General features: G+C 47.3%; 3 protein-coding genes and 1 long non-coding RNA gene across 13 annotated transcripts in view; 2 read left to right on the top strand and 2 right to left on the bottom strand.

Moving 5' to 3' along the window:
- LOC122367524 (tetratricopeptide repeat protein 27-like) overlaps positions 1–14,869 on the bottom strand; it is a 39,835-nt gene extending 24,966 nt beyond the window's left edge. The window contains exon 1 of one of the 3 annotated variants that reach the window (XM_043340673.1): positions 14,808–14,869. The gene's annotated coding sequence lies outside the window, so the exon portion shown is untranslated. The remainder of the gene's footprint in view (positions 1–14,807) is intronic. The other 2 variants (XM_043340676.1, XM_043340674.1) reach the window with 2 other exon arrangements.
- The window catches only part of LOC122367525 (transmembrane protein 50A-like), a 51,973-nt gene that overhangs the window by 5,307 nt on the left and 20,363 nt on the right, over positions 1–26,303 (top strand). Inside the window, exon 1 of one of the 4 annotated variants that reach the window (XM_043340679.1) lies at positions 25,997–26,017. The exons of 2 other annotated variants lie outside the window; for them this stretch is intronic. The gene's annotated coding sequence lies outside the window, so the exon portion shown is untranslated. One more of the 4 variants, XM_043340689.1, reaches the window with a different exon arrangement.
- LOC122367527 lies at positions 51–4,098 on the top strand. The gene is made up of 2 exons (XR_006254072.1): positions 51–419; positions 3,012–4,098. It is a non-coding gene; the product is annotated as an uncharacterized LOC122367527 (long non-coding RNA).
- Positions 4,516–22,702, bottom strand: LOC122367526. Of its 5 annotated transcripts, none has more exons than XM_043340707.1 (4): positions 22,685–22,702; positions 5,412–6,022; positions 5,017–5,164; positions 4,516–4,839 (listed from the first exon to the last, which is right to left on the bottom strand). In XM_043340707.1, exons 2-4 carry the CDS (start codon positions 5,829–5,831, stop codon positions 4,736–4,738), a joined length of 672 nt encoding a protein of 223 aa, XP_043196642.1. In that variant the 5' UTR covers positions 5,832–6,022; positions 22,685–22,702; the 3' UTR covers positions 4,516–4,735. The 5 variants fall into 5 exon arrangements, with proteins under 5 accessions (XP_043196642.1, XP_043196640.1, XP_043196639.1 ...); XM_043340705.1 differs by lacking the exon at positions 22,685–22,702 and adding an exon at positions 14,429–14,532; XM_043340704.1 differs by lacking the exon at positions 22,685–22,702 and adding an exon at positions 14,012–14,403.

The raw sequence follows: 26,303 nt of genomic DNA, 5'->3' as shown, positions 1-26,303 counted from the left end.
AGGTGAGAAAGGAGGACCCCTTAGATTTCAATAATTTTTTGTTCAATAATGCAACCAATGTTGGAGATGCTACTGCTGGTTTTTCTTGTTTTGGCAAGGTCAAACTACGGAGAAATGACGGGTCAAAGGTCAAGGTCATTTTTAGCGGACCCTTTCGATTCACATATAAATTTTTATCCCAATACAATTTTTAATGCTGGTTATTATTCTGCGTATTGTTAGGCTTGGCAGGTCTTAAATTATTTTAAAATATTTAAATAATTTAACCTTTAATTCACCTATCCCAACATGGCTACCGTGCGAGCACCTATCAAAACCTTGATGAAAATAACAAACCGAAAATCTGAGAAACGCGATTTGACCTTGGACGTGCCCCGTGCCAGTGCACTGGCCTTAGGGGTGCTGAAGAACTTGATTTGGTAGGTATAGTGTTTTTTGGTGTGGGTTATTGTAATTTTAATGTATTGCACGTTGCCTGATTTGCGACACAACTTACAAAATTGAAATAGCAGTCGTAAGTAGTGTCAGTGTCGCAAGTTGACCTTGCCTTGGGGTATACCGAATAGGTCACAGGTCATTCGGGTCATTGCCTCGAAATTTACGTGGTACGTGTAAAATTGTTTGAACTTGAGATCCTGAAAATTTTGTTGCAATCCATTGATGCTAATGCAAGTTATAGAGCTTGAACTGACAGGTCGTTTATGAGGCCTCCATCCATGCCAGCGAGGCAGCAAGAGTGTTGAAAATGGTCCATAATATGCTATTTCACATTTATTGGGGCATTCAGGAATTGGAAGTAGCCTAACACCATTCCAGCAACTACTGGCGAATCCAGAAAGGCGGTGTTGGACGTTGCAAGGGTCATCCCCCCAAATTCACCCGATTCCAAAAACGTGTCCCAGATGACCCCCATGACCTCCAATGAGCTCTGCGATGACCCCAAGTTGACCTTTTTGACCTGACGTGTCCCAGATGACCTCCGTGACCTCCAGTTTAGCTCTGATAACTCTAAGCTGACCTCTGTGACCTGGCATGTCCCAGATGACCTCCATTTGAGCTCTGTGATGACCCCAACTTGACTTCTGGGACCTCACGTGTCCCATATGACCTCTGTAACCTCTAAGTGATCTCTCTGATGACCCTAAGCTGAACTCTGTGACCTGACATGTCCCAGAAGACCCCCAGTTGAGCTCTGTGATGACCATAAGTTGACCTCTGTGACCTGACGTGCCCCCAAGTTGCCCTTTGTGACCGACGTGTCTCAGCTGCATCAGTGGTCTCCAATTGAACTCTGTGATGACCCCAAGTTGACATCTGTGACCTGACGTGTCTCATATGACCTCTGTAACCTCTATGTGACCTCTATGATGATCCCAAGTTGACCTCTGTGAGCTGATGTGTCCCAGATGACCCCCATGATCTCCATCAGAGCTCTGTGATGACCCCAAGTTGACCTCTGTGACTTGATGTGTCCCATATGACCTCTGTGACCTCAAGTGACCTCTCTGATGACTCCAAGCTGATCTCTGTGACCTGACATGTCCCAGATGACCTCCAATTGAGGTCTCTGATAACCCCAAGCTGACCTCTGTGACCTGACATGTCCCATATGACCTCTGTGACCTCTAAGTGACCTCCCTCATGACCCCAAGTTGACCTGTGTGACATGACATGTCCCATATGACCTCTGCGACCTCTAAGTGATCTCTCTGATTACCCCAAGCTGACCTCTGTGACCTGACGTGTCCAAGATGACCCCCATGACCTTCAATCGAGCTCTGTGATGACCCAGGTTGACCTCTGTGACTTGACATGTCCCAGATGACCTCCGTAACCTCCAATTGGGCTCTTTGATGACCCCAAGCTGACCTCTGTGACCTGACGTGTCCCAGATGACCCTCAATTGAGCTCTGTGATGACCCCAAGTTGACCTCTGTGACTTGACGTGTCCCATATGACCTCTGTGACATCAAGTGACCTCTCTGATGACTCCAAGCTGATCTCTGTGACCTGACATGTCCCAGATGACCTCCAATTGAGGTATCTGATAACCCCAAGCTGACCTCTGTGACCTGACATTTCCCATATGACCTCTGTAACCTCTAAGTGACCTCCCTCATGACCCCAAGTTGACCTGTGTGACCTGACGTGTCCCTTATGACCTCTGCGACCTCTAAGTGATCTCTCTGATTACCCCAAGCTGACCTCTGTGACCTGACGTGTCCAAGATGACCCCCAGGACCTTCAATCGAGCTCTGTGATGACCCAAGTTGACCTCTGTGACTTGACGTGTCCCATATGACCTCTGGGACATCAAGTGACCTCTCTGATGACTCCAAGCTGATCTCTGTGACCTGACATGTCCCAGATGACCTCCAATTGAGCTCTCTGATAACCCCAAGCTGACCTCTGTGACCTGACATGTCCCATATTACCTCTGTGACCTATAAGTGACCTCCCTCATGACCCCAAGTTGACCTGTGTGACCTGACGTGTCCCAGATGACCCTGAATTGAGCTCTGTGAAGACCCTAAGTTGACCTCTGTGACCTGACGTGCCCCCAAGTTGCCCTTTGTGACCGACGTGTCTCAGATTGCCTCCGTGGTCTCCAATATAGTTCTGTGATGACCCCAAGTTGACCTGTGTGACTTGGCGTGTCCCATATGACCTCTGTGACCTCTAAGTGACCTCTCTGATGACTCCAAGTTGACCTTTGCGACCTGACGTGTCCCAGATGACCCCCATGTCTCTCTCTCTCTCTCTCTCTCTCTCTCTCTCTCTCTCTCTCTCTCTCTCTCTCTCTCTCTCTCTCTCTCTCTCTCTCTCTCTCTCTCTCTCTCTCTCTCTCTCTCTCTCTCTCTCTCTCTCTCTCTCTCTCTCTCTCTCTCTCTCTCTCTCTCTCTCTCTCTCTTTCTCTTCACGTGCCGGTGTCGTGGATCCTATAGGCAAATTTTGTACATACTAATGTTGATCCCCAGTCTCTGACCGGACATGTATTTTCCTTCCCGCAGGATGCCGGCGGCGGCGACGACAGTGCGCCGGCGCACATCTCTATGGAGGTGGACACGGCGACCCGTGGGCGACCGCCGCTGCCGCGGTTTGCTACAGGTGGCCATGGCCACTAATCTGTTGGAGGAGGCGCCCCCGGCACAGGTCCCAACCGCCGGAGACGCGGCAGAGACCGGGCAGTGGGCTGGCTTCCAGTAGCGATACGACGCGGTCGTGACAGCGTCTCAGTGCACAGGAGCTGCGGCTGTGGACGATTGTTGAGAGACGGCGCGGGGCACCGATAGAAGCTTGTCTGCTAGAGATCAAATCCTGTCTGCTGGTGGTATATAATGCCGCGTAGCCCCGTGTCCGTGATGATCTTTTAAGGCCGAGCTAGCTACACTAAGCGTGACCGTCCAGGAAACTAGAAAGCACCCACGTGTACTGCGTGTTCGTGCTCACTGGATTCCCTTGATACCGGCTTCTACGATTATCCATATTTTCCTTGAGCTACCGTATGCCCACGCAAGCGTGATAACGAGCGAGTACCATGCCGATAATACGATATGTATGAACAAGAATATCTTGTGATTGAAATTGCACAGCCATGCACTACCGAAGTTCATCGCTGAAATTGCATCTAGACCTGTGTAATTTCTTACTAGCAGTAAGAAGCTCGACAGTAGTTTCGGTAGCAGACAGTATGTAGACTACTTGTGTCTTGTAGACAGTAGAGCTCGTCTTGACGGCGAAATGTCATTGTCCAATTTTTCACTGTCCGGCGACCGCGGGATGACATTAACACTGTATGTCACGCCGTGCACATTATGAGCTGACCTTTCCGTGACCTCTCACTGGTAGCCCGCTACATAGCGCCATGAGGGGTCGTTGTGTCTGTCGTTAGGCGTCCCGGCCGGTCCGCCGGTCTCCGGCTGTCTGGGTGACGAGCGGCGTCTGTGGCGACCCCGCTCAGGACGCACCAGCCGCTGGCTCTCCAGCAGACGGCGCACGACCTGGGTGTTGCCTGCTGCCATTATCCATTATCCATTAGCAATCCACATGTGCCTTTGTCTGTTTTCGTTGTGAATAAATGTTTGCCTTGACAAGCGAGCTGAAACATCTTTCAATCGCCCAGTGTCATTCGATGCAATACCCGATCACATGCCGTCGAAAAGGTTATCTCACTCCACGCTGGGGCTCCAAGATTTTCGCGCCTGATGGGGGAGGGGCTGAACCGTGAACCCCCCAGTGAAGGGGCTGAACAGCCCCCCATCCCCTCGATTTCAACTCAGCTCCTTGACTAGATACGTGTGTTGGTACTTGGTAGTATTAGAACGAGTATTAGAACTCTACCTGAGACGAGGCCACTTGAAGCACCTGGTGCCCTCACCCTGCTGACCTTGAAAGACACGAGCCTAAACTTTTAGTGTAGCACATATGCATGCTAAGGCGTGCCAAAGAACGGCGGCGCTACCGTCTGATCGCTTTCAAAATGACCTCACTCTATTTCTCGTCAAAAACTGCAGCTTCATCACCAGGGTTCTATATTTACTTTGAAACTGAACACGCCCAGCGCTGGCACACACGCGGAGCGGCTTCACATGCGTATACACTCGGTCATCACATGTGGGCATTACACGAGGCCCGGCCGAACAGAACTTGGTGCCGCTAGCGGCCTGGTAGTGCACGGTCAGGCACGGCTCGAAGCCGACGCCACTGACGACGGCGAAGCGCTCCATGTCCTTGACTAGCTGTGCGGGACCGATGCGGTCCACGAAGCGGAAAGGTCCGCCGGTGAGTGGCGGGAAGCCGAGACCCAACACGCTGGCTTCGAGGTCGCCACGTCGAGACCTGTCAAAATGCGGTGCACTTAAGGCCTACAACTGAGGCAACCACAATCACGAGTCAGGAGTTAGGTTAATGGTGGCAATACGATTCATATAAATAGATTAAGGTAGATAAATCAAGCTATGAACTGAATAATTCGAGTCACATCCACCTTCTCAGCTAGCAATGTGAATCTCTCACCGATGTCGGGCTCGTCTTCCATAGCCTGTTCGGTGAGCCCCAGAAGCCGGGCGCCATCCACAGAGCGGGCGACGAACGCGTCGGCGTACTGGGCCAGACCGAGAGAGCGCAGCCAGCCGCCCACCGGAACACAGCTCCATTCAGAGACCTGACAAAGAACGGAACGGTCACTCTACCTGTACCATAACATTGCAATATTTTCACTGTCCACGTAGCCATCGGGAGTCGGTGTGCCGAACCCTACCTGTGTGGTAGCAGCGCGAAGCGGAGCGCTGGGCGTCGGGTGCACCACGACCGGCGCCGGCACTCCCACCGGCCACAGCATCACGGCTCAGTCTTAACAGCCTAATATCAGCAAACATCCGTCTCTAGAAAACCAGCAGCACGTGACGTACCGCTAGTAGCCCTGTAGTGCTCGCAGCAGCGTCAAGCTCTCCTGGCGCCAAAAGCGCAGACGGCGTCACGTGGCTCCCGCAGCTGCCATCCAACACCAGGGGGCAGGCGCCGTCCAGGGCCACCGCCAGCTGCTGCAGCTGGGTCAGCAGCTCGGCCTCCCGGCGCGGCCGGCGCAGGGTCGGAGGACGAAGCGACAGCGCGCCGTCAGTTAGAGGTGACAGCCGGGTCAGCGCCGGCCGGTCCTCGGGCGGCAGCTCGCGGCGCACAGTCTCCTCGGCGGCGGCACTGAGATCGCGCACGGCGCGCTGCAGCACTGAGAACTGGTGGAACGACGGGTGGTACCAGTCCCGCGCACGACCGGCACACAGCGCAACGAACTCGCCCGGAAAACGCACGTCGCACACTGTCACACGGTGCATCTCCGTCACTTTATTCGACGGGCGCGTCCTCACATCCGAGAACCGACTGGCGTTCACTGTCAGAAGTTCGTGACAGATTAGTGGCCATGGCCACCTGTAGCAAACCACGGCAGCGGCGGTCGCCCACGGGTCGCCGTGTCCACCTCCATAGAGATGTGCGCCGGCACACTGTCGTCGCCGCCGCCGGCATCCTGCGGGAAGGAAAATACATGTCCGGTCAGAGACTGGGGATCAACATTAGTATGTACAAAATTTGCCTATAGGATCCACGACACCGGCACGTGAAGAGAAAGAGAGAGAGAGAGAGAGAGAGAGAGAGAGAGAGAGAGAGAGAGAGAGAGAGAGAGAGAGAGAGAGAGAGAGAGAGAGAGAGAGAGAGAGAGAGAGAGAGAGAGAGAGAGAGACATGGGGGTCATCTGGGACACGTCAGGTCACAAAGGTCAACTTGGAGTCATCAGAGAGGTCACTTAGAGGTCACAGAGGTCATATGGGACACGCCAAGTCACACAGGTCAACTTGGGGTCATCACAGAACTCAATTGGAGACCACGGAGGCAATCTGAGACACGTCGGTCACAAAGGGCAACTTGGGGTTAGCAGAGAGCTCAATTGGAGTTCATCTGGGACATGTCAGGTCACAGAGGTCAGCTCGGAGTCATCAGAGCTCAAATAAAAGTCACGGAGGTCTTCAGGGACACGTCAGGTAACAGAGGTCAACTTGGGGTCATCACAGAGCTCTGTTGGAGATCATGGGGGTCATCTGGGACACGTCAGCTCACAGAGGTCAGCTTAGGGGTCATCAGAGAGGTCACGTAGAGGCTACAGAGGTCATATGGGACACGTCAGGTCACAGATGTCAAGTTGGGGTCATCATAGAGCTCGATTGAAGGTCATGGGGGTCATCTGAGACACGTCGGTCACAAAGGGCAACTTGGGGGCACGTCAGGTCACAGAGGTCAACTTATGGTCATCACAGCGCTCAATTGGGGGTCTTCTGGGACACGTCAGGTCACAGAGGTCAGCTTGGGATCATCAAAGAGCTCAATTGGAGGTTACGGAAGTCATCTGGGACACGTCAAGTCACAAAGGTCAACTTGGGTCATCACAGAGCTCGATTGAAGGTCATGGGGGTCATCTGGGACACGTCAGGTCACAGAGGTCAGCTTGGGGTCATCAGAGAGGTCACGTAGAGGCTACAGAGGTCATATGGGACACGTCAGGTCACAGATGTCAAGTTGGGGTCATCATAGAGCTCGATTGAAGGTCATGGGGGTCATCTGAGACACGTCGGTCACAAAGGGCAACTTGGGGGCACGTCAGGTCACAGAGGTCAACTTATGGTCATCACAGCGCTCAATTGGGGGTCTTCTGGGACACGTCAGGTCACAGAGGTCAGCTTGGGATCATCAAAGAGCTCAATTGGAGGTTACAGAAGTCATCTGGGACACGTCAGGTCACAAAGGTCAACTTATGGTCATCGCAGAGCTCAATTGGGGCCCTTCTGGGATACGTCAGGTCACAGAGGTCAGCTTAAGATCATCAGAGAGGTCACTTAGAGGTCGCAGAGGTCATATGGGACACGTCAGGTCACAGAGGTCAACTTGGGGGTCATCAGTGAGCTCAATTGGAGGTCATCTGGGACATATCAGGTCACAGAGGTCAGCTTGGAGTCATCAGAGCTCAATTGGAGGTCACGGAGGTCATCTGGGACACGTCAGGTCATACAGGTCAACTTGGGGTCATGAGGGAGGTCACTTATAGGTCACAGAGGTCATATGGGACATGTCAGGTCACAGAGGTCAGCTTGGGGTTATCAGAGAGCTCAATTGGAGGTCATCTGGGACATGTCAGGTCACAGAGATCAGCTTGGAGTCATCAGAGAGGTCACTTGATGTCCCAGAGGTCATATGGGACACGTCAAGTCACAGAGGTCAACTTGGGGTCATCACAGAGCTAAACTGAGGGTCATCTGGGACACGTCAGGTCACAGAGGTCAGCTTAGGATCATCAAAGAGCTCAATTGGAGGTCATCTGGGACATATCAGGTCACAGAGGTCAGCTTGGAGTCATCAGAGCTCAATTGGAGGTCACGGAGGTCATCTGGGACACGTCAGGTCACAGAGGTCAGCTTAAGGTCATCAGAGAGCTCACTTAGAGGTCGCAAAGGTCATATGGGACACGTCAGGTCACAGAGATCAACTTGGGGGTCATCAGTGAACTCAATTGGAGGTCATCTGGGACATATCAGGTCACAGAGATCAGCTTGGAGTCATCAGAGCTCAATTGGAGGTCACGGAGGTCATCTGGGACACGTCAGGTCACACAGGTCAACTTGGGGTCATGAGGGAGGTCACTTAAAGGTCACAGAGGTCATATGGGACATGTCAGGTTATAGAGGTCAGCTTGGGGTTATCAGGGAGCTCAATTGGAGGTCATCTGGGACATGTCAGGTCACAGAGATCAGCTTGAAGTCATCAGAGAGGTCACTTGATGTCACAGAGGTCATATGGAACACGTCAAGTCACAGAGGTCAACTTCGGGTCATCACAGAGCTCAACTGAGAGTCATTTGGGACACGTCAGGTCACAGAGGTCAGCTTAGGATCATCAAAGAGCTCAATTGGAGGTCATCTGGGACATATCAGGTCACAGAGGTCAGCTTGGAGTCATCAGAGCTCAATTGGAGGTCACGGAGGTCATCTGGGACACGTCAGGTCACAGAGGTCAGCTTAAGGTCATCAGAGAGGTCACTTAGAGGTCGCAGAGGTCATATGGGACACGTCAGGTCACAGAGATCAACTTGGGGGTCATCAGTGAACTCAATTGGAGGTCATCTGGGACATATCAGGTCACAGAGATCAGCTTGGAGTCATCAGAGCTCAATTGGAGGTCACGGAGGTCATCTGGGACACGTCAGGTCACACAGGTCAACTTGGGGTCATGAGGGAGGTCACTTAAAGGTCACAGAGGTCATATGGGACATGTCAGGTCACAGAGGTCAGCTTGGGGTTATCAGAGAGCTCAATTGGAGGTCATCTGGGACATGTCAGGTCACAGAGATCAGCTTGGAGTCATCAGAGAGGTCACTTGATGTCACAGAGGTCATATGGGACACGTCAAGTCACAGAGGTCAACTTGGGGTCATCACAGAGCTCAACTGAGGGTCATTTGGGACACGTCAGGTCACAGAGGTCAGCTTAGGATCATCAAAGAGCTCAACTGGAGGTCATCTGGGACATATCAGGTCACAGAGGTCAGCTTAAGATCATCAGAGAGGTCACTTAGAGGTTGCAGAGGTCATATGGGACACGTCAGGTCACAGAGGTCAACTTGGGGGTCATCAGTGAGCTCAATTGGAGGTCATCTGGGACATATCAGTTCACAGAGGTCAGCTTGGAGTCATCAGAGCTCAATTGGAGGTCACGGAGGTCATCTGGGACACATCAGGTCATACAGGTCAACTTGGGGTCATGAGGGAGGTCACTTAGAGGTCGCAGAGGTCATATGGGACATGTCATGTCACACAGGTCAACTTGGGGTCATGAGGGAGGTCACTTAGAGGTCACAGAGGTCATATGGGACATGTCAGGTCACAGAGGTCAGCTTGGGGTTATCAGAGACCTCAATTGGAGGTCATCTGGGACATGTCAGGTCACAGAGATCAGCTTGGAGTCATCAGAGAGGTCACTTGAGGTCACAGAGGTCATATGGGACACGTCAAGTCACAGAGGTCAACTTGGGGTCATCACAGAGCTCTGATGGAGATCATGGGGGTCATCTGGGACACATCAGCTCACAGAGGTCAACTTGGGATCATCATAGAGGTCACATAGAGGTTACAGAGGTCATATGAGACACGTCAGGTCACAGATGTCAACTTGGGGTCATCACAGAGCTCAATTGGAGACCACTGGTGCAGCTGAGACACGTCGGTCACAAAGGGCAACTTGGGGGCACGTCAGGTCACAGAGGTCAACTTATGGTCATCACAGAGCTCAACTGGGGTTCTTCTCAGACATGTCAGGTCACAGAGTTCAGCTTAGGGTCATCAGAGAGATCATTTAGAGGTTACAGAGGTCATATGGGACACGTCAGGTCAAAAAGGTCAACTTGGAGTCATCGCAGAGCTCATTGGAGGTCATGGGGGTCATCTGGGACACGTTTTTGGAATCGGGTGAATTTTGGGGGATGACCCTTGCAACGTCCAACACCGCCTTTCTGGATTCGCCAGTAGTTGCTGGAATGGTGTTAGGCTACTTCCAATTCCTGAATACCCCAATAAATGTGAAATAGCATATTATGGACCATTTTCAACACTCTTGCCACGGAATATATAGTCTACGACATGGAATGGACAGGAGCTTCGATTAGCATTGCCACGTGTGTAACCAAAAATCAAGGATTTTGCCGGATGAATATCCGGAGATGCGGAGGATGTGGATGAATTTCTTTCCACGTGGGTTTACATTTTCATATATTTTCTGAACATTACATACATTTTTTCTTAACAATCGTCGAATGATTCGTCTTCAAGGGCCAAGTTGTGACTGTGACTTTGAAATGGTAACTGTATATTTTATTGGAAACTTTTAACACACATTGTTACGGGAGCATTTATACATATTCATTGCATTACAGTTTTAACATTGGTCTAAAATTAAATGACATTCGATGAAATTCGTCTAAAATTTGATGAAGATGAGGAAGCGCGAGCACTCGCGCTCTACTTTCAGGGTCCCAGGGCTATATATGGCCTTGGTCCCAGGGCGTATCGGTTCCTACAAAAACGGTACGTCCTTCCCCATCCTCGAACTCTGCGGAGGAAGATGGAAAAAATACAGATGCGACCTGGCTTTCATGACGCTATCTTGGCTCTCATAAAAGAGAAGTTCGCCGGAGCAAGTGCCAAGGACAAGCTGTGCATCATTTCGTTCGACGAAATGCAGCTGAAACCAAAGTTGGCCTACCAGCGGGGTGATGACGTCATCGAGGGCTTCGCTGATCATGGCTCTCTCGGGCGCGCCAATGCCTGCGCCGACCACGCCTTGGTCATGATGGTGCGGGGCGTCAGTGTCACCAAACGCTGGAAACAGCCCATCGGTTTCTTTCTGAGTTCCGGAACGACCAAGGCCGTTGTGCAGCAGCAGCTGTTAACACAGTGTGTCCACTGTCCAACGTGTAACAACAGCGGGATTCACTGTGCTAGCTACAACTTGTGACATGTCAAAGAACAACCAGGCGACCTACAGACTGCTCGGAGCTGCGGAAACCGGCTTGTTCACCGTGGACGGGCACGAGGTTGCTGCTCTGTATGACGTGCCTCACATCTTCAAATGCATACGAAATGCATTAATGAAATACGATATTGAAGTAGACGGTGAAGTAGCCTCTTGGAGTCATTTAGAAACACTCTACGCACTGGAATGCGCTTCTTCCCCACGGGCTGCTCCAAAACTAAGCCAGAAACACATCAGGCCAAACAGCTTTGAAAAATGAAAGTCAGCTATGCCCTACAGGTGATGAGCCGGACAGTAGCAGCAGCAATCACATTGCAGGCGACCCACGGCAAGCTCCCGCGCACTGCACTCCCGACTGCTACTCTCCTGCTGCGCCTCAACGACCTGCTCGATGTGCTAAACTCTTCCGCCCGGTTCAACCCCTGCTCAAACCGACGCGCGATATCCAGCCTCCATCCAGCAACGGCGGGAGAACACATGCAGTTTCTTCAGGAGAGCGACGCCTGGCTGCAGCGGTGGACGGTCGGTGGCGGCGCCAGCATCGACTCCATTCGAGGACTGCGACTTAAACGATAAAAGGCGTGGTGAAAATCTGGGACTTGTGTCAGGCTGCTGGGTGCACGTTCCTGTGCACTCGCCGCTTAAACCAAGATCCAAGCTACTGAAAATGAAAGAGTTTATCTCGGCAAAAATATGTATTAGGCACATACACGGTGCCTGTGTACCTACTTATAATGAAGAAACATTATGACAACGTTTGAAACGTTTAACACAACCCCTCCTCTAAATGCATTTATGAAACGTGAGTGGGCCAATAAAGGCAACTAGTTTTAACTGTAACAAAAAAGCACTTCTGGGCACGTAAATGGGGTAAATGTGGTAAAATGTGGTAAAATTGACCACCCCATATCGCCTCTACCGGAAACCCGTTTTAACCCCCGAAGGACATTGGCAATAGAGCAGGATCGTTCATGTTTATCAAAACAGCCGGCAACTTTCTATCGCAGCGAAAGGTTGGCTAGGACGAGAGTCATTGCTTTCACTGACTATGACAAACCTACTCGAACGGATTTTCACCTAGGAAGTTACCAAACGAATGTTGAAAAATACATCAGCACCATGAAAAAACCTTACCCACCATCCTCAGCAACGCCACCTCCCGCCGGCGTCCACCGGAAAAGGGCGGCAAACGAGCGAAGTTTAACCCGCGCGGGGCTGGGGGGGGGTAAATTTTACCCCCCTCGCGAATTTTTGCAATATCTCAAAAACGGCGGCGCGCAGCGCCGCCAAACTTTCAGTACCTTTTGTTACATCAATTTGACACGTTCCCTGAAAATTTGAGCGAAATCCGTTGGATATTTTTTGAGAAATTGACGTTTTAGTGACGTCATGTTCGCCATATTCGCCTCAAAAACGGCAAAAGTTCAAACGCCGCTAACATCTTCATTTTTAAAGGAATCAAGACGTAACAAAAAAAGGATATACGTAATTCTACTTTGTCTATCAAATGGCTATCTCGGTTTTTTGAAAATTTCGGATTTTGGCCCAAATTTTTTTCTAAAAAAACTGACTTTTTTGGGAAAATAATTACAAAATCCAAAATTTTGAGTGCATTGAAAAAACCGGAATATATGTCAGAGAAGTGGTCTATGTGCACCTACATACCAAGTTTTAGAAGAATCAGTTCAAAAATGTGGGAGTTATTCAAAATTGTATGACGTCACAACACACATTTTTTTGAAAAATGACTTTTTTGGAAGTTCTAGACCTCGTACGGAAACAAAAATAGCACCATTCGATTCTCCGTGAAAAACTGCATCAGATAGACATCTTTTTAGGCCTTAACAACCAACTTCAAAATTTGACCTCACTTGACCTGACCTTGACCTGACCTCGACCTGAAATTCATCCAGAGGTGGTCCATATCACTTATTGAGTGTGCCTATTGAATTCTATGAGTAAAATGACCCATAAAACATGTGTCGCACATGTCCTTTTCTATATTTTGTTTTTGGTGACCTGACCTGACCTGACCTTGACCTTGACCTCTGAATGATATTGTATGCAACGAATATTGTCTTGGTAGCCTAAGAACACGTTTTGGGCGATCAGTCTCAGTCCATGACTCCATTCTTCGGCAACTACGGTGCAAGGCCGATACTGTAGGAACTTGCAATTTGTACCCTTGACCTGACCTTGATCTTGACCTCAAACTTAAAATTAAGTACATGTTTTTAGTTGTTCGTGATGAGATCTTTCGATTGGCGTTTGAATTTTCCAAATCGGACCATTAGTTCGGGAGATAACAGGGGGGGGGGGTAAAATTTACACCCCCCCCAGCCCCGCGCGTTCGGCTGGAGACCCCAGCCCCGCGCGGGTTAAATTGTCAGAAGTGATTCCAGACAGCAGCACCTGATAAGAATAAAATGCACCTTCTCATATTGCCCCGGTACCCCGTTATGCCCCACCTTCCCCTATTAGTTATAGGTCTGGCACTATACTTTCATCCTCGTAAAGGAAGTAACCACAGCGAATCCGCACGACTAAATCATCAGGTCGCCAAAAACTCGGCAGTTACAGGAAATCTCGATCTTGTCCATTCCATGTCGTAGACTATATATTCCGTGCTCTTGCTGCCTCGCTGGCATGGATGGAGGCCTCATAGACGACCTGTCAGTTCAAGCTCTATAACTTGCATTAGCATCAACGGATTGCAACAAAATTTTCAGGATCTCAAGTTCAAACAATTTTACACGTACCACGTAAATTTCGAGGCAATGACCCGAATGACCTGTGACCTATTCGGTATACCCCAAGGCAAGGTCAACTTGCGACACTGACACTACTTACGACTGCTATTTCAATTTTGTAAGTTGTGTCGCAAATCAGGCAATGTGCAATACATTAAAATTACAATAACCCACACCAAAACACACTATACCTACCAAATCAAGTTCTTTTCAGCACCCAAGGTCAGTGCACTGGCACGGGGCACGTCCAAGGTCAAATCGCGTTTCTCAGATTTTCGGTTTGTTATTTTCATCAAGGTTTTGATAGGTGCTCGCACGGTAGCCATGTTGGGATAGGTGAATTAAAGGTTAAATTATTTAAATATTTTAAAATAATTTAAGACCTGCCAAGCCTAACAATACGCAGAATAATAACCAGCATTAAAAATTGTATTGGGATAAAAATTTATATGTGAATCGAAAGGGTCCGCTAAAAATGACCTTGACCTTTGACCCGTCATTTCTCCGTAGTTTGACCTTGCCAAAACAAGAAAAACCAGCAGTAGCATCTCCAACATTGGTTGCATCATTGAGCAAAAAATTATTGAAATCTAAGGGGTCCTCCTTTCTCACCTGGCCACGTGGTCACTTCCACTTCCTGTATTACACATACGTGACCTTGATTCTGACCTTTGACCTACTATATATCAGTTCGTGCTGCTTGCCAAAGTAAGAAAATGATATTTTCGAAATCTGCTCTTCATGGACTATAGTTGTACCAATTTTTACGAGAATCCAAAGGGTCCGCCGAGAATGACCTTGAACTTTGACCTAAGATTCCTCAGTTCTTAGGGGGTGCCAAGCCTAGTTGATTTATTTTCGTAATAAGCATGTCTTGGTCTATCTATCCTGTTAATTTAAATCGATTCTGAGGGGTCCGTTTTTGTCATTTTTTCCACGAATGTTGTGCTGGAATCCGAATCCGAATTTGAAGCCAACTTTATGAACGTGCCTTCGCTATCGCCCCGGATCGCCAGAAACGTCTTCCTCCAGCCACGTGTCTCGCGAGAATGTGTTTACACAAGTTGAAGTGGATCCAGCCATGCACATTTCACACCAAAATTGATGCACGTGGTTGATCCGTTGGACGTTCTGTTTTAGCTACCGATTAATCACGTGACATAAACGAAAGATTACTTCTATTTTGGGAGTAAAAGGTGGGGGTGAATGTTTAATTTGACTAAAAAATATGAACACATTCTAGAAACAAAAAACACTTTTACTCAATTGCCTCAACTGGGCGTTCAATTACCAATTATCATTTGTCATAGTGACGGATCACGTGATTATTTTCTATGCGCGCCACAAATGCCTAATGAGACGTACACCTTCATCCGCCACGCTGATTTGTTTTTATTGATGAGTGCAAGGACGTCGGCGGGTGCTGGGTGGTAGGTATAATTCATATTTTTAATTTTGCAGCTATATGAGGGAAGCTTGGCACCATTATTTATACCTGTTTGCCTCTTTCGATTGTATGCATCTGCTTACCGTTATGTGTAGATATTGTAGTGGACTGTATAAGGGTCACACACTTCAGTCGTGAGCTAGTGCCACTTCAGTTGGGCAAACTAGACTTTTGGAATCAAAATATGGAGGCATCAATAATTTGATTCTGGTGGGAGGAGCCATGACCAAATATGGGCATGGAATCAATTTTTTGATTCATTTGGGTACACTTTTGACTTCAAATGAATCGTTACGGTTGTAAAAAGGCCCATGACGGTGAGATTTTTCTTTTAAAAGGTAGAAAAATGTGGGCACGCCTAAGAGCTGGACTTTTTGATGACGTCTTCGGGTGACGTCATGTCGTGTGTGACGTTTCGTGAGCAGGTAAGGAAAAGTCACCACCGCTGGCGAACATTGGTGCGGTAAATGGCAAACACAAATGCTGCGCAGAAAAGACAAATGTGTAACTTCACAACATTCGTTCGGACGACAATGTCGAAAGGCGAATCAAGAAGTTCTTCTTGAGATTATTAGTTATCTGTCGTGCTATTTTAGTATGATTGTTATTAGCAGTTGTTTTGTGAAATGTATTATCAAAATCAATGTTTATTGAACGCAGATTCAGTTTATTTTCAGATGTACCTAGGTACCCTTACACCCTTACACTTCACTCATCTCAAGCTGTTCAAACACCCTTGACAAAGTCGATTAAGATGAAACGTTGGGTATAATTTATACTGTGTTTTCTCTGCATTATTAACATATTCATCATATATACAATATAAGGGCCACATGCTTTTTACAGGGAGACATGTCATACAGCCTAGTAGGATGAGGCTTCGTCAAGCGTCATTTTTAGCAACGCTTTTCTTGCTTAAAATCCAGTCTGCAAAACATGGCAGGGCTTACACTTTGGCTTACACTTGACTCCCAGCTGTTGTGTCTTTGCTATGCGATGTCAAACATATAAAACATCTTACTATTCATGTATGCGCCATGACTCATGTAATCTTTTCACAGCCAAGACGCTCCTAAGGTACTGGGAATGTGGGGAGTGCAGCAGCATCAGTGCAGCACCGATGGTCGGATGCGACGGCTGCGATAAATGGTACCACTTCCGTTGTGCGGGACTGACTAAGGAGCCAGGTAAGCGCAAATGTTTTCTGTCAGTATTTTTGTTGCAGCTATAGTGATCAATGAAATATTTTCCGCACTGTTCAGCCAAACATGTATTTCAAACAATCTGCTTCCCAACCGAGGGTGTCGCCACAGGGGGTGGGGACGGAGGGGATCTCGTCCCCTCCACTTTTTAAAATTTTAACATTACGCCTATGGCGTTGCATGGAAAGAATCGACTTGAAATGGTCCTTGTCCCCTCCAAAATGGTCAATGTCCCCTCCAGTCGTCGCACCGTGGCGTCGCCCCTGTTCCCAACTACACAAATTTAGTCAAACAATGTGCCAATATGGAATTTTCAGGTTCAGTTGAATGAAATAGGAACAATGATAATTGTAGATTATGTATACCTGCAAGAGAGGAAAACAGAATTCATTGTATTGCTTGTCCTTCACCGATATTGTTATTTTTCCATTTCTAGAAACACCGACATGGCGATGCAGGTGGTGCTGCCTGGTGAGGCCGCGGTCTCCGGAATCGCCTGCAGACGAAGTCACCTGGCGTCCCTCTGCACATCACTTGCAGCAGTGAGGCCTGCTGACAGCGTCTGGCAGTGTCGGCAACGTGCCAGACAGCTATCTGGAGTCCTGCTCACCGCAGGTCGCCGACAGGAGGGGCGACGCATCTTCTCCGAGGTCGCCTCAGCAGCAGTGAGACCCCACTGGCCGTCTTCTTAGGCTTCAACTAGATTGCGAACAACCTATGCTGAGACAACGCCCATGACGTGTGATCCGATACCGCTACCGCACTGCGTGCCTGTGCCCGCCGTGAGCCGCTAGTGCATGGGTTCGACCATGGGAATATGTGTTTATGTTGCTTTTACTATTGTTTATACGTTGAAGTGACGAATTGTTTATTTTTCGCAAGCCTCCGCTGTCCAGTTGCCTGCAGCTCCATGCAACGCCAGCTGTACTGTTGTTTTAATGTTGTCTCTCCGCTCAGCTGTACCGTTGCCTCTCCGCTCATAACAACCTATGCTGAGACAACGCCCATGACGTGTGATCCGGTACCGCTACCGCACTGCTGCCTGTGCCCGCCGTGAGCCGCTAGTGCATGGGTTCGACCATGAGAATATGTGTTTATGTTGCTTTTTATACTATTGTTTATACGTTGAAGTGACGAATTGTTTATTTTTCGCAAGCCTCCGCTGTCCGGTTGCCTGCAGCTCCATGCAACGCCAGCTGTACTGTTGTTTTAATGTTGTCTCTCCGCTCAGCTGTACCGTTGCCTCTCCGCTCATAACAACCTATGCTGAGACAACGCCCATGACGTGTGATCCGGTACCGCTACCGCACTGCTGCCTGTGCCCGCCGTGAGCCGCTAGTGCATGGGTTCGACCATGAGAATATGTGTTTATGTTGCTTTTTATACTATTGTTTATACGTTGAAGTGACGAATTGTTTATTTTTCGCAAGCCTCCGCTGTCCGGTTGCCTGCAGCTCCATGCAACGCCAGCTGTACTGTTGTTTTAATGTTGTCTCTCCGCTCAGCTGTACTGTTGCCTCTCCGCGCATATATGACACCCTCTATATGAATGGCACTACTGATTGTCACACCCACTGTCCGTATTGTCCGTAGTGGTGTCTACGCCCATGTTAATACAGCGTGCAGAATCCATATTCTATTGAGGAGAGTTGAGCCAAGTCACCATAGGCTCGGGAAGAGAGCAACGTGGAGGCCCACTGCCCCTTCCCCGGCCCCCACTGGGGGCGCCAGCCACTCCAACTTTTGACTGGATGTCAAGAGCGTCGCCACGAGGGGAACGAGTCGCCGGCCAGCCAAGGTAGCCAACGGTGTGTGAAGGTTGCCTGACCTCGAGGAAACTGAGATGGCACCAACGGAGGTTTTGTTAAGTAGGCGACCAAAATTCGAGCGGCAGCAACCTGGGCACCTTCACAGATAGCAGTGCCGCGTATCAGGGCGCCTTCGACGTTGAGCTGGGCGTCGATCATCAGGACGCCGGGGGAATATGACCCAATATCCCCCGTAAATATGTGCCTCGGAAGGGAGACCCAACCATAAAACTGAAAGCTCGCCGTATTTTATCCACTATTTTTCGAGCTGTCCATAGATTTCCGTCCTCAAAAGTGCGGGGATATTCCCCAGTGTTTGAGTTGGATGGGACTATAGTGGCGTTTCCACCGACAGGAGATTCCCATTGCCGGCTGTGGAAAACTACTGTCGGTGTAAACGCCATTCATATTTCCTGCGTCACCCCTGTGGGGACGCCCTTACTCCATGGTGCCGAGCTTATCAATTTGGATATCAATGGAATCAAAATCTCTTATCGATCGATGAAGAACTAAATTACCCCGACCCGGAGAGCGTCTTTGGAATCAAAGCAGTAGCACATGACGCAAGACTTCAGGCAAATAAATCCTTCTTGTCTGAAATAAAACATTTGTGTATTGATAAGCACGTTTTATAAGCAATGGTAGCAAGATTCTCCATGTATTTGGTTAAAGTGATAATTTAGAAGCAGATACCGTCGCATTTCGTTTTTTTTTTTTTATTAATAATTTATATTGTCAGAACTAGCAACATGTCTCTTCACTCAACAATAATTACAAAAGTGAAAAAGAAATGATAAATTGCTTATATTTTGGTGAAACTAAAAATTAATTCAGCACATATTTTTTTTACAGCGTTGAAGTCCAGCTCCAAAGGACAGCTGACGATCGTAGCCGAGCAGGCTGTTTGGTACTTCTTCACTACTTCTTAGAAGTACCCGTTAGTACCGATCATGTCTCACATAATAAGCTATTGGAACAAAAATATCCATGTTCTTCTAATTATTCTCCTTTCACACTTTAAATAAATACTTTTGAAATGCATTTACTAATAAATTTCACAAAAACGGCTTGAAATTTTACGTCAAAATACTTATGCCAATTTCCACCATGAAACCACCACTATCCCAGCCAGCAATTTTGCTCCGGGCCCAAGCAGGCTCAAGTGCGGATTGCCCGAGATTTTTAGTCGGGCTAAAGTCGGCTAGGGCTTGGGCTAAAGTCGGCGTATGACACAAATACGCCGACTAAAGCCCATGCTCTGCCGGAGGTATGCCCGCTCTGCGAGCTCTGGACAGCCGTAGTTTAGCCCTAGTTCAGCGACGATTGGCGTTAGCCCGATTTAAGCCCGAGCAGTGAATCCATTTATATAATGGAGATTACTCTGGGCCCGAGCGGGCTGAACTCCGGCAAGCCCACTCTGTGTGCCCTGTCTATCCCGACTTAAGCCATAGAAGTGAATGGGGTTTATACATTGCAAACTGCTGTGGCTTTGCTCGGGTTCGGCTCGAGTGATGGCTCCTGTTTTCTCAAGTCTCGACTTGACTTCATCTTGCTTTTGCTTCACACTGGATCAAGTAGCAAGGAGCAGCCAATGCACTTTCAGCAGGTTGTGCGGTTTCAATGCATATTTAAAATTGTTACGGTCACTCATATCTCTGTTAACCGGTCATCGAGGCTCGAGCATTGCAAAAGGAAAATAGTGGTTGACTTTGATTGAATGTATATTTCAAACGACTACAGACACGTCAAATGAAACACAAATACATGAAACAGTGGACTGCAAACTGCAGCAGTAATATGGCATGAGTCATGAAAAAACGCCATCAAAACTATAAAACAATCACAAGGCCCGCTAGCCTCCCTCCCCGTTCATAATACTTGGTTAAACACTCAACTGAAAGCATAAAGTAAGGAAGGCAAGTAATCGCTCATAAGACAAAAAGCAATAAGCAAACAATCGTTTATAAGGAACTTCACTCTGGTGAATGGGAGCTTTGGAGGCGTCTGACTCCTCCACACACACACACATCTGCAGTAGGTGGTCGGCCATCTTTCGGCGCAGTTTCCATATATGTAGGTATACCTACTTAATTATAAGCAGGCAGTTTCCGCTAAACCACTTGGCGAGGGCGACTGCGGCGTCCACCCGGTCCTGGTTTGTATAACTATTCCATTTTTTGGAACCATTTGCTCTAATGGTACGTACCTGAAAAAGAGATTAATTGGTTTAATTTACATTGCATGTTTGCTTGAAAAATAACTTATTGATCCATTAATACTGTAAAAACACTTCTCATTGATCCGTATAAAATGTTCATTTGATTTTAAATGCGGACAGAGAATGAGCGTGCTCGGTGATAAGTAGATAAATATTTGTGTTTTGTATTTCATTTTCCTGGGTCAGAAGTGCTGGTATTTCACAAAGATATAAAGGCACGGAATGCAGCTTTTCTGAGCGAGGGTATAAGTCGCCAGGCTGAACAGCTATTCAGCTTCATGTTTGATGGCGTCAAACTCAGTCAAAATCATGACGTTTACATACGATCAAGCGCACCATTCAATACACTTACCTACCGTAAAACTCCATGCCAGTCCACTTGATAAGAGCAGTGAGCACTATCCCTTCTTCGCGCTGTCACGCGCGCCCAAACATCAACCACCAAATGCCCCAACACCGGTGTGTCGTTTCGTCGCACAGCGCACAGACTGTCACAAACGCTGCACATGATTGGCGCAGAACTGCGCATGCGCGAACAGCCGAACAAGTATGGCTAAGCTCGGGCTTTACTCCAGTTAGCCGAAGGACACAGCCAGCTTGATCAGCCCGCGCTCCGCCCAAGTTAAGCCTGTTTTGGATGCTCGGGCAGATGTCGGGCTGAGCTACTGCTATCCGCACGTGGGCATAGCTGCGGCATGCCCCAGCTCAGCCCTAGTAAAAAATGCATTGGTTTTGATCAAAGTGGGCAAACCCAAGCTAAGCCCAAGCTGCCCGACGCCTGCCACAGTTCAGCCCAAGCGAATTGCTGGCTGGGATATTACTTGCTTACAGACCCGTGCGCACAGTGCGCGTAGTTTTATCGTGACGTCAGAGGGTGCTTCCTCAGTGGCGCCCCCTGGCGGGGAACGCGTGCAAAAAGTCCAGCTCTTAGGCATGTCCAAAAATGTGGTAGGTTTGCAAAAAGTGTTACCTCAAAGCCACAGGGGAGCAATGCCGCTTCAACCCTATTGGCCGTAGTGTCTAACGGTGGCGGCCATATTGCGCAGACCAAGAAACGGCTGCCGCCTGTGTTGAGGAATAGGGAATTCGGGACCTCGATTTACGTTTGCGGCCGCCGCATCCGTTACGTTCAAGTTACGTAGATACGGAACCCGGCATCTTACGCAGAATTGAGTGGGGAACACGATCGTATCTTCAGAATTCCTCAAATTCACTCGCCGGACCTACATTTGCCCCGGCCGAGGGGGTTAATTGAACCCACCTCGCTAATGCGCCGCTAATTAAACTAGAATTAAGCGGTAAATTGGTCGTTTGCGACAAAGGATAGTGCAGAGTGACTGGTAGGAACCCACTGTAAAGGTCCCGGGTCAACCGGTGACCTCTGAGGTCAGGTCAAGTGATCTAAGGCACGGGTTCGGTTTTTGGTAAATAACTTCGCCAAAAATGGCCGTAGAGCCGCGATTTTGGCATCATCGTGTTCAGCTAGCTCAGGCGCATCGAGTGATATACTTTTTGTTCGGGTCAGGTCAACTTAGGTTGTTGACCTCAGGTCAAGGTCAGGTCAGCACCCCCAGGTCACGAAATTGGTCGAAAGAGGTCATGTCGCATATCATTCGATTCGGCAGGTCTTCCTGAGTCCATTGGTGGCTTTCCCGACTCGCTAGCTCAATTTGATCGGGAGTTATTGAAGAAAAACTGTGACCCTTGTGACGTCACAAATGACGTCACGCAAGGGCAACAATGCAAATATGAAGCATAGAACCTTGCAAGGAGTGCATGAAATCATGATTTTATATGCTTGAGATAGTTTCAGATCATTCTCGGCGCCAAAATAGCAATTTTCATATTTCCCCATTGACTTATAAAGGGCTTAACGTATTAGTTTCTTGTATCTGAGAATTTTTTAGGATTTGATCTTATTCTCCACTCAATTCTGCGTAAGATGCCGGGTTCCGTGTCCACATAGCTTGAACGTAACGGATGCAGCGACCGCAAACGTAAATCGAGGTCCCGAATTCCCTATTCCCCAACACAGGCGGCGGCCGCTTCCTGGTCTGCGCAACATGGCGGCACCGTTGGACACCATCTGGCGGCCGATTCGCATTCCACATTATTTATCGGGGTTACATGAGCACAGTAAATACGTATTTAGCCGCTAATTCGAATTAGGAACGCATTACCCCTTGGCATTACCGACTCATGTAGCCACCTGCTAGTACGAATCGGCGATCCGATCCACGGTTACATGAGCAAAGCAAATACGTATCACGATCGGATTCACCGCTAATGCGAATCAGGAGCGTACTACCGACTCATGTATCCACCTGCTAATACGAATCGGCGGTCCGAACAAAATCCGCTGGGAAAGAGGCTTAGAAGCGAATAGGACCAAGATACGTATTACAGGAACTATTTCTTCGCAAAAAGAAACATTAAAATGCAAAATAATAGGTATTTTTTCATTTTCTTCTTTTGAAATAATATTTTAAAAAATATGTCGGTATTTTGTCAAGTTTTCAACAATAAATATAGAGAAAACCAAATAGTAAATATCCACATAATTTCAGTTGAAACATTTTTCTGACAGCACTACAGACGAATCAAGAGAGGCAATTGCCCAATGAGTCAAAGCAAGACAACTTTATGTTCAACTTTTTTTTGTTAAGTTAATTGAGAATGTTTTGAGCAGATTAAATGCAAAAAAGATATAAGATAATAAATTTTTAATTTAGTCACCTCTATTGCTACGGAAGTGCGCCACATTTGTATGCTATTCCGTTTGTAATGCGCATCGGGCCGAGAGTTTGCATATTTACGTCTGGACAACGAGTTGCGTTGGAGAGGCCGGAAATAGTGGCGATTTCAGGACCGCAAGAATGGACCGTCATTGGAATGATTCTTTTTTAAACCGTGCACTGTTTTCGGCCGTAATTCAAAAGTTACTACAAAATATTTTGTAATTACGTTTCCACCAAGAATGAATGCCATCAGGGCTAAATTTTTAATACTTTTGCATTTTGTCAAGAAGCATATAGTGCTGTTATATTGCAGTTTTAGCGCGTTTGTTACAAAATATGAAGCGAATAAGCGTCAGTGTAATTCATCAACACAGTCCCGGGCCATCAACAGTCCATGAGTGCCAGAAGTTAACTTGAGGGAAAGCTATGCTAATTGCTCTTGTCCATCCACTAAAATTTATTAAATATTTTGCTTTGTGTATTCCAAAAGGAGAGGAAACTATTTGATTTGTGCCTTCATGTCAGAATTGAAGGTGGAACTGGTGGATCATTAAATTTTCAACGCAGTTTACAAACAAGCATTTGGTCTTTCTCGTTTATAAGCAGTGGCTAAGAAAAGGTTGATCAATCCTGAAGTTCAGTCATCTCATCGTACCTCAACTTGGCAGCAAGATCCCCCAAGGACAGAGGATATATTGTATACATGTCCTGTAAATCATAACAAACAAGCATTTCAATATAAGCAGTGGCTAAGAAAAGGTTGATCAATCCTGAAGTTCAGTCATCATACCTCAACTTGGCAGCAAGATCCCCCAAGGACAGAGGATATATTGTAAACCTGTCCTGTTAATCAAAACATTTTTGTGCCTTCAAAGGCTTAAGTTATCTGTGGTGTGTTCGGAGTTAGGCTATATGGCCGTTTTTGTTGTATGTTTATGTGGAGATTGAATATAACTGTGACCCTGTGCTTGTTTGTATACTTACGGTCAAACAGGGAACAGCACATTCACATAACATACTCACCTAGCACCTAACTCATAGCTGTACCCTGCAAGATCTGTACTTGTTCATGTCTCGAGCATTAACAAAGCACTAAAGTAGCTTAGTAATCATTCATTTCCCACATTTTCTGAGCATCTAACATGACATACAGCAGTGCAGAGCAGCTTCAGAGAAGAAACACTTTAAATGCACAGACTCACACCAGCCACCCAATGAGCCAGTTCCTCAGTCGACTGTTTCCCTGGACACAGCTTGGCAATGTGAGCTAACTTTTGGCAAGTTGAAGGTTAGCAGGTAAGATTGAGTTAGGGTGAGTACCTACCTATAACTAGGTGCTACTGCCATGCAGGTCTTGGGTAGGCTGCAAATATGTGTGATGATTGAGGTTAGGTCAGCTGTCAGGTTAGTCAGGTTCAGGTATGCTCCTTGCTCAGGTCACATTTTTATGGACATTTGGCAAATTAAAAAACTAACAATCTGATCTAAGCTAACCCGACTAAACATACCCAACTACTGACTATAGGAACTGAGCACCTACCTACTTGTGCCTACATCTCATACCATGTCAAAGTAGAGTTCCTTGGTGGAAGATTACCCTCACTACTTTTTATCAAGTTAAATGTTACCCTAGTCAGTACCCTCAGTACCCTCAGTACTTTTTATCCCAGCCCTGTGAAGAAAACTAATACTTCTAAGCTCTGAGTCACTGCTGGCCATCCACAGGAAGAAACGCTGAGACTGAGAGCTTTGCCATTGTATATTGGACCAATAATGACTATCATGAATGACGAATGACACATATGATCACATCGTTGCATGGATTGTCACATTGACAATTTTACTACAATCCTGTTTTCAAGAAATACAGTGATGATGATTAACATCAAAATCAACATAAAGTGGATTTAGTGATCCAAGCTTTCTCCTCCAGTAGCAATGGAATGATCGCATGTTTCATTTGCCAGACACTGAGTACCTGATGCACATTACAATCTGCATAGCATCTAAGCATAGTAAAACTGCCCAAGTCCATTCATTCTAGATTTTAACTTGATAGTTAGCACTAATTTATCTTGCTGTTGTAAGTTATCATTCAATATTCATACCAATACATCAATATGCGCTCATCAGTCAACATTTTCTGGCATGATCCTGCTCAGCGTGCTCTTCAGTATTGCTCCAAGGTCTGCAATATTATAGCTTGTTTTTGGACAATAAGCTCTTTTAATTTTACTTCTTCTTGCTGATATATGAGCCCGATCAACTTGCGTTCATCAACCAAAATTTGATAACTTGTTCAACTTGATATTGATATTGCTCAGTAGTCAGGACCTCTGTCAGCCTCCTGGACACTTCAGATTGTTTTCAGTCAACATGCTTCTTAAATATGATATAAGTCAATCTTAAGGGATTCAAAACATCCAACAAAACGACGCACAAGAGCAAGAAAGCCACCAGATAAACTAAAAAATGGCCTTGGAACAGAGCCAAGTGGTGCTCCATTTGTTTGTTTACAATGATTGTAGTGCTGATGTATTTTTAGGACTCTGAACGTCGGCTTATAAAAAAATGAAACGTTTTTACAAAAGTTGTAAGGCAAGTAATATTTATCTGAAAGAACTAAAATATTCAAAAGCCAAACACTATGAAATACATGAATCGGAACGAAAAAGTAACCCAAAAATCCAGCCTAATCACCGGCTCCTAAAACTGCAACACAATCAGCACTTTTCCCCGCAACTCGTTGTCCAGACGTAAATATGCAGCCAAACTAGATCCGTTTGACGTCACTGATACGAATTTGCTCATGTAGTCGGTGCACTGAATGCGTTCTTGGGGAGCTGATGCGAATTAGCTTAGTGCGTATTTGGAACGGATTGCTCATGTAACCGAAACGTCCGAGGCACACGATTCGGGCCGTATTTCACAAGAACTATTCTTTGCTGACTGGAAGCGTCAAAATGCAAAATACTAAGCATTTTTTTTATTGGCTGCCTCGTAGAAAATAGCAAAAAAATGTTGGTATTTTGGTTTAGTCTTTGCATGTGAAATAAAATGAATGAAATATTTTG

Source organism: Amphibalanus amphitrite, unplaced genomic scaffold (genome assembly GCF_019059575.1).
Source record: "Amphibalanus amphitrite isolate SeventyFive unplaced genomic scaffold, NRLGWU_Aamphi_draft 000875F_arrow, whole genome shotgun sequence".
In the NCBI taxonomy this organism is placed as follows: domain Eukaryota; kingdom Metazoa; phylum Arthropoda; class Thecostraca; order Balanomorpha; family Balanidae; genus Amphibalanus; species Amphibalanus amphitrite.
The sequence above is the reverse complement of the archived record's forward strand: the minus strand, read 5'-3'. Positions and strand labels throughout refer to the sequence as shown.

Coding starts and splice junctions, on each gene's coding strand:
- LOC122367526 (XM_043340707.1), bottom strand. CDS start 5,831: ATGCACCGTGTGACAGTGTGCGACGTGCGTTTTCCGGGCGAGTTCGTT. Junction 5,165..5,411: donor GCACTACAGGGCTACTAGCG/GTACGTCACGTG, acceptor GTTCTTTGTCAG/GTCTCTGAATGGAGCTGTGT. Junction 4,840..5,016: donor GGAAGACGAGCCCGACATCG/GTGAGAGATTCA, acceptor GCATTTTGACAG/GTCTCGACGTGGCGACCTCG.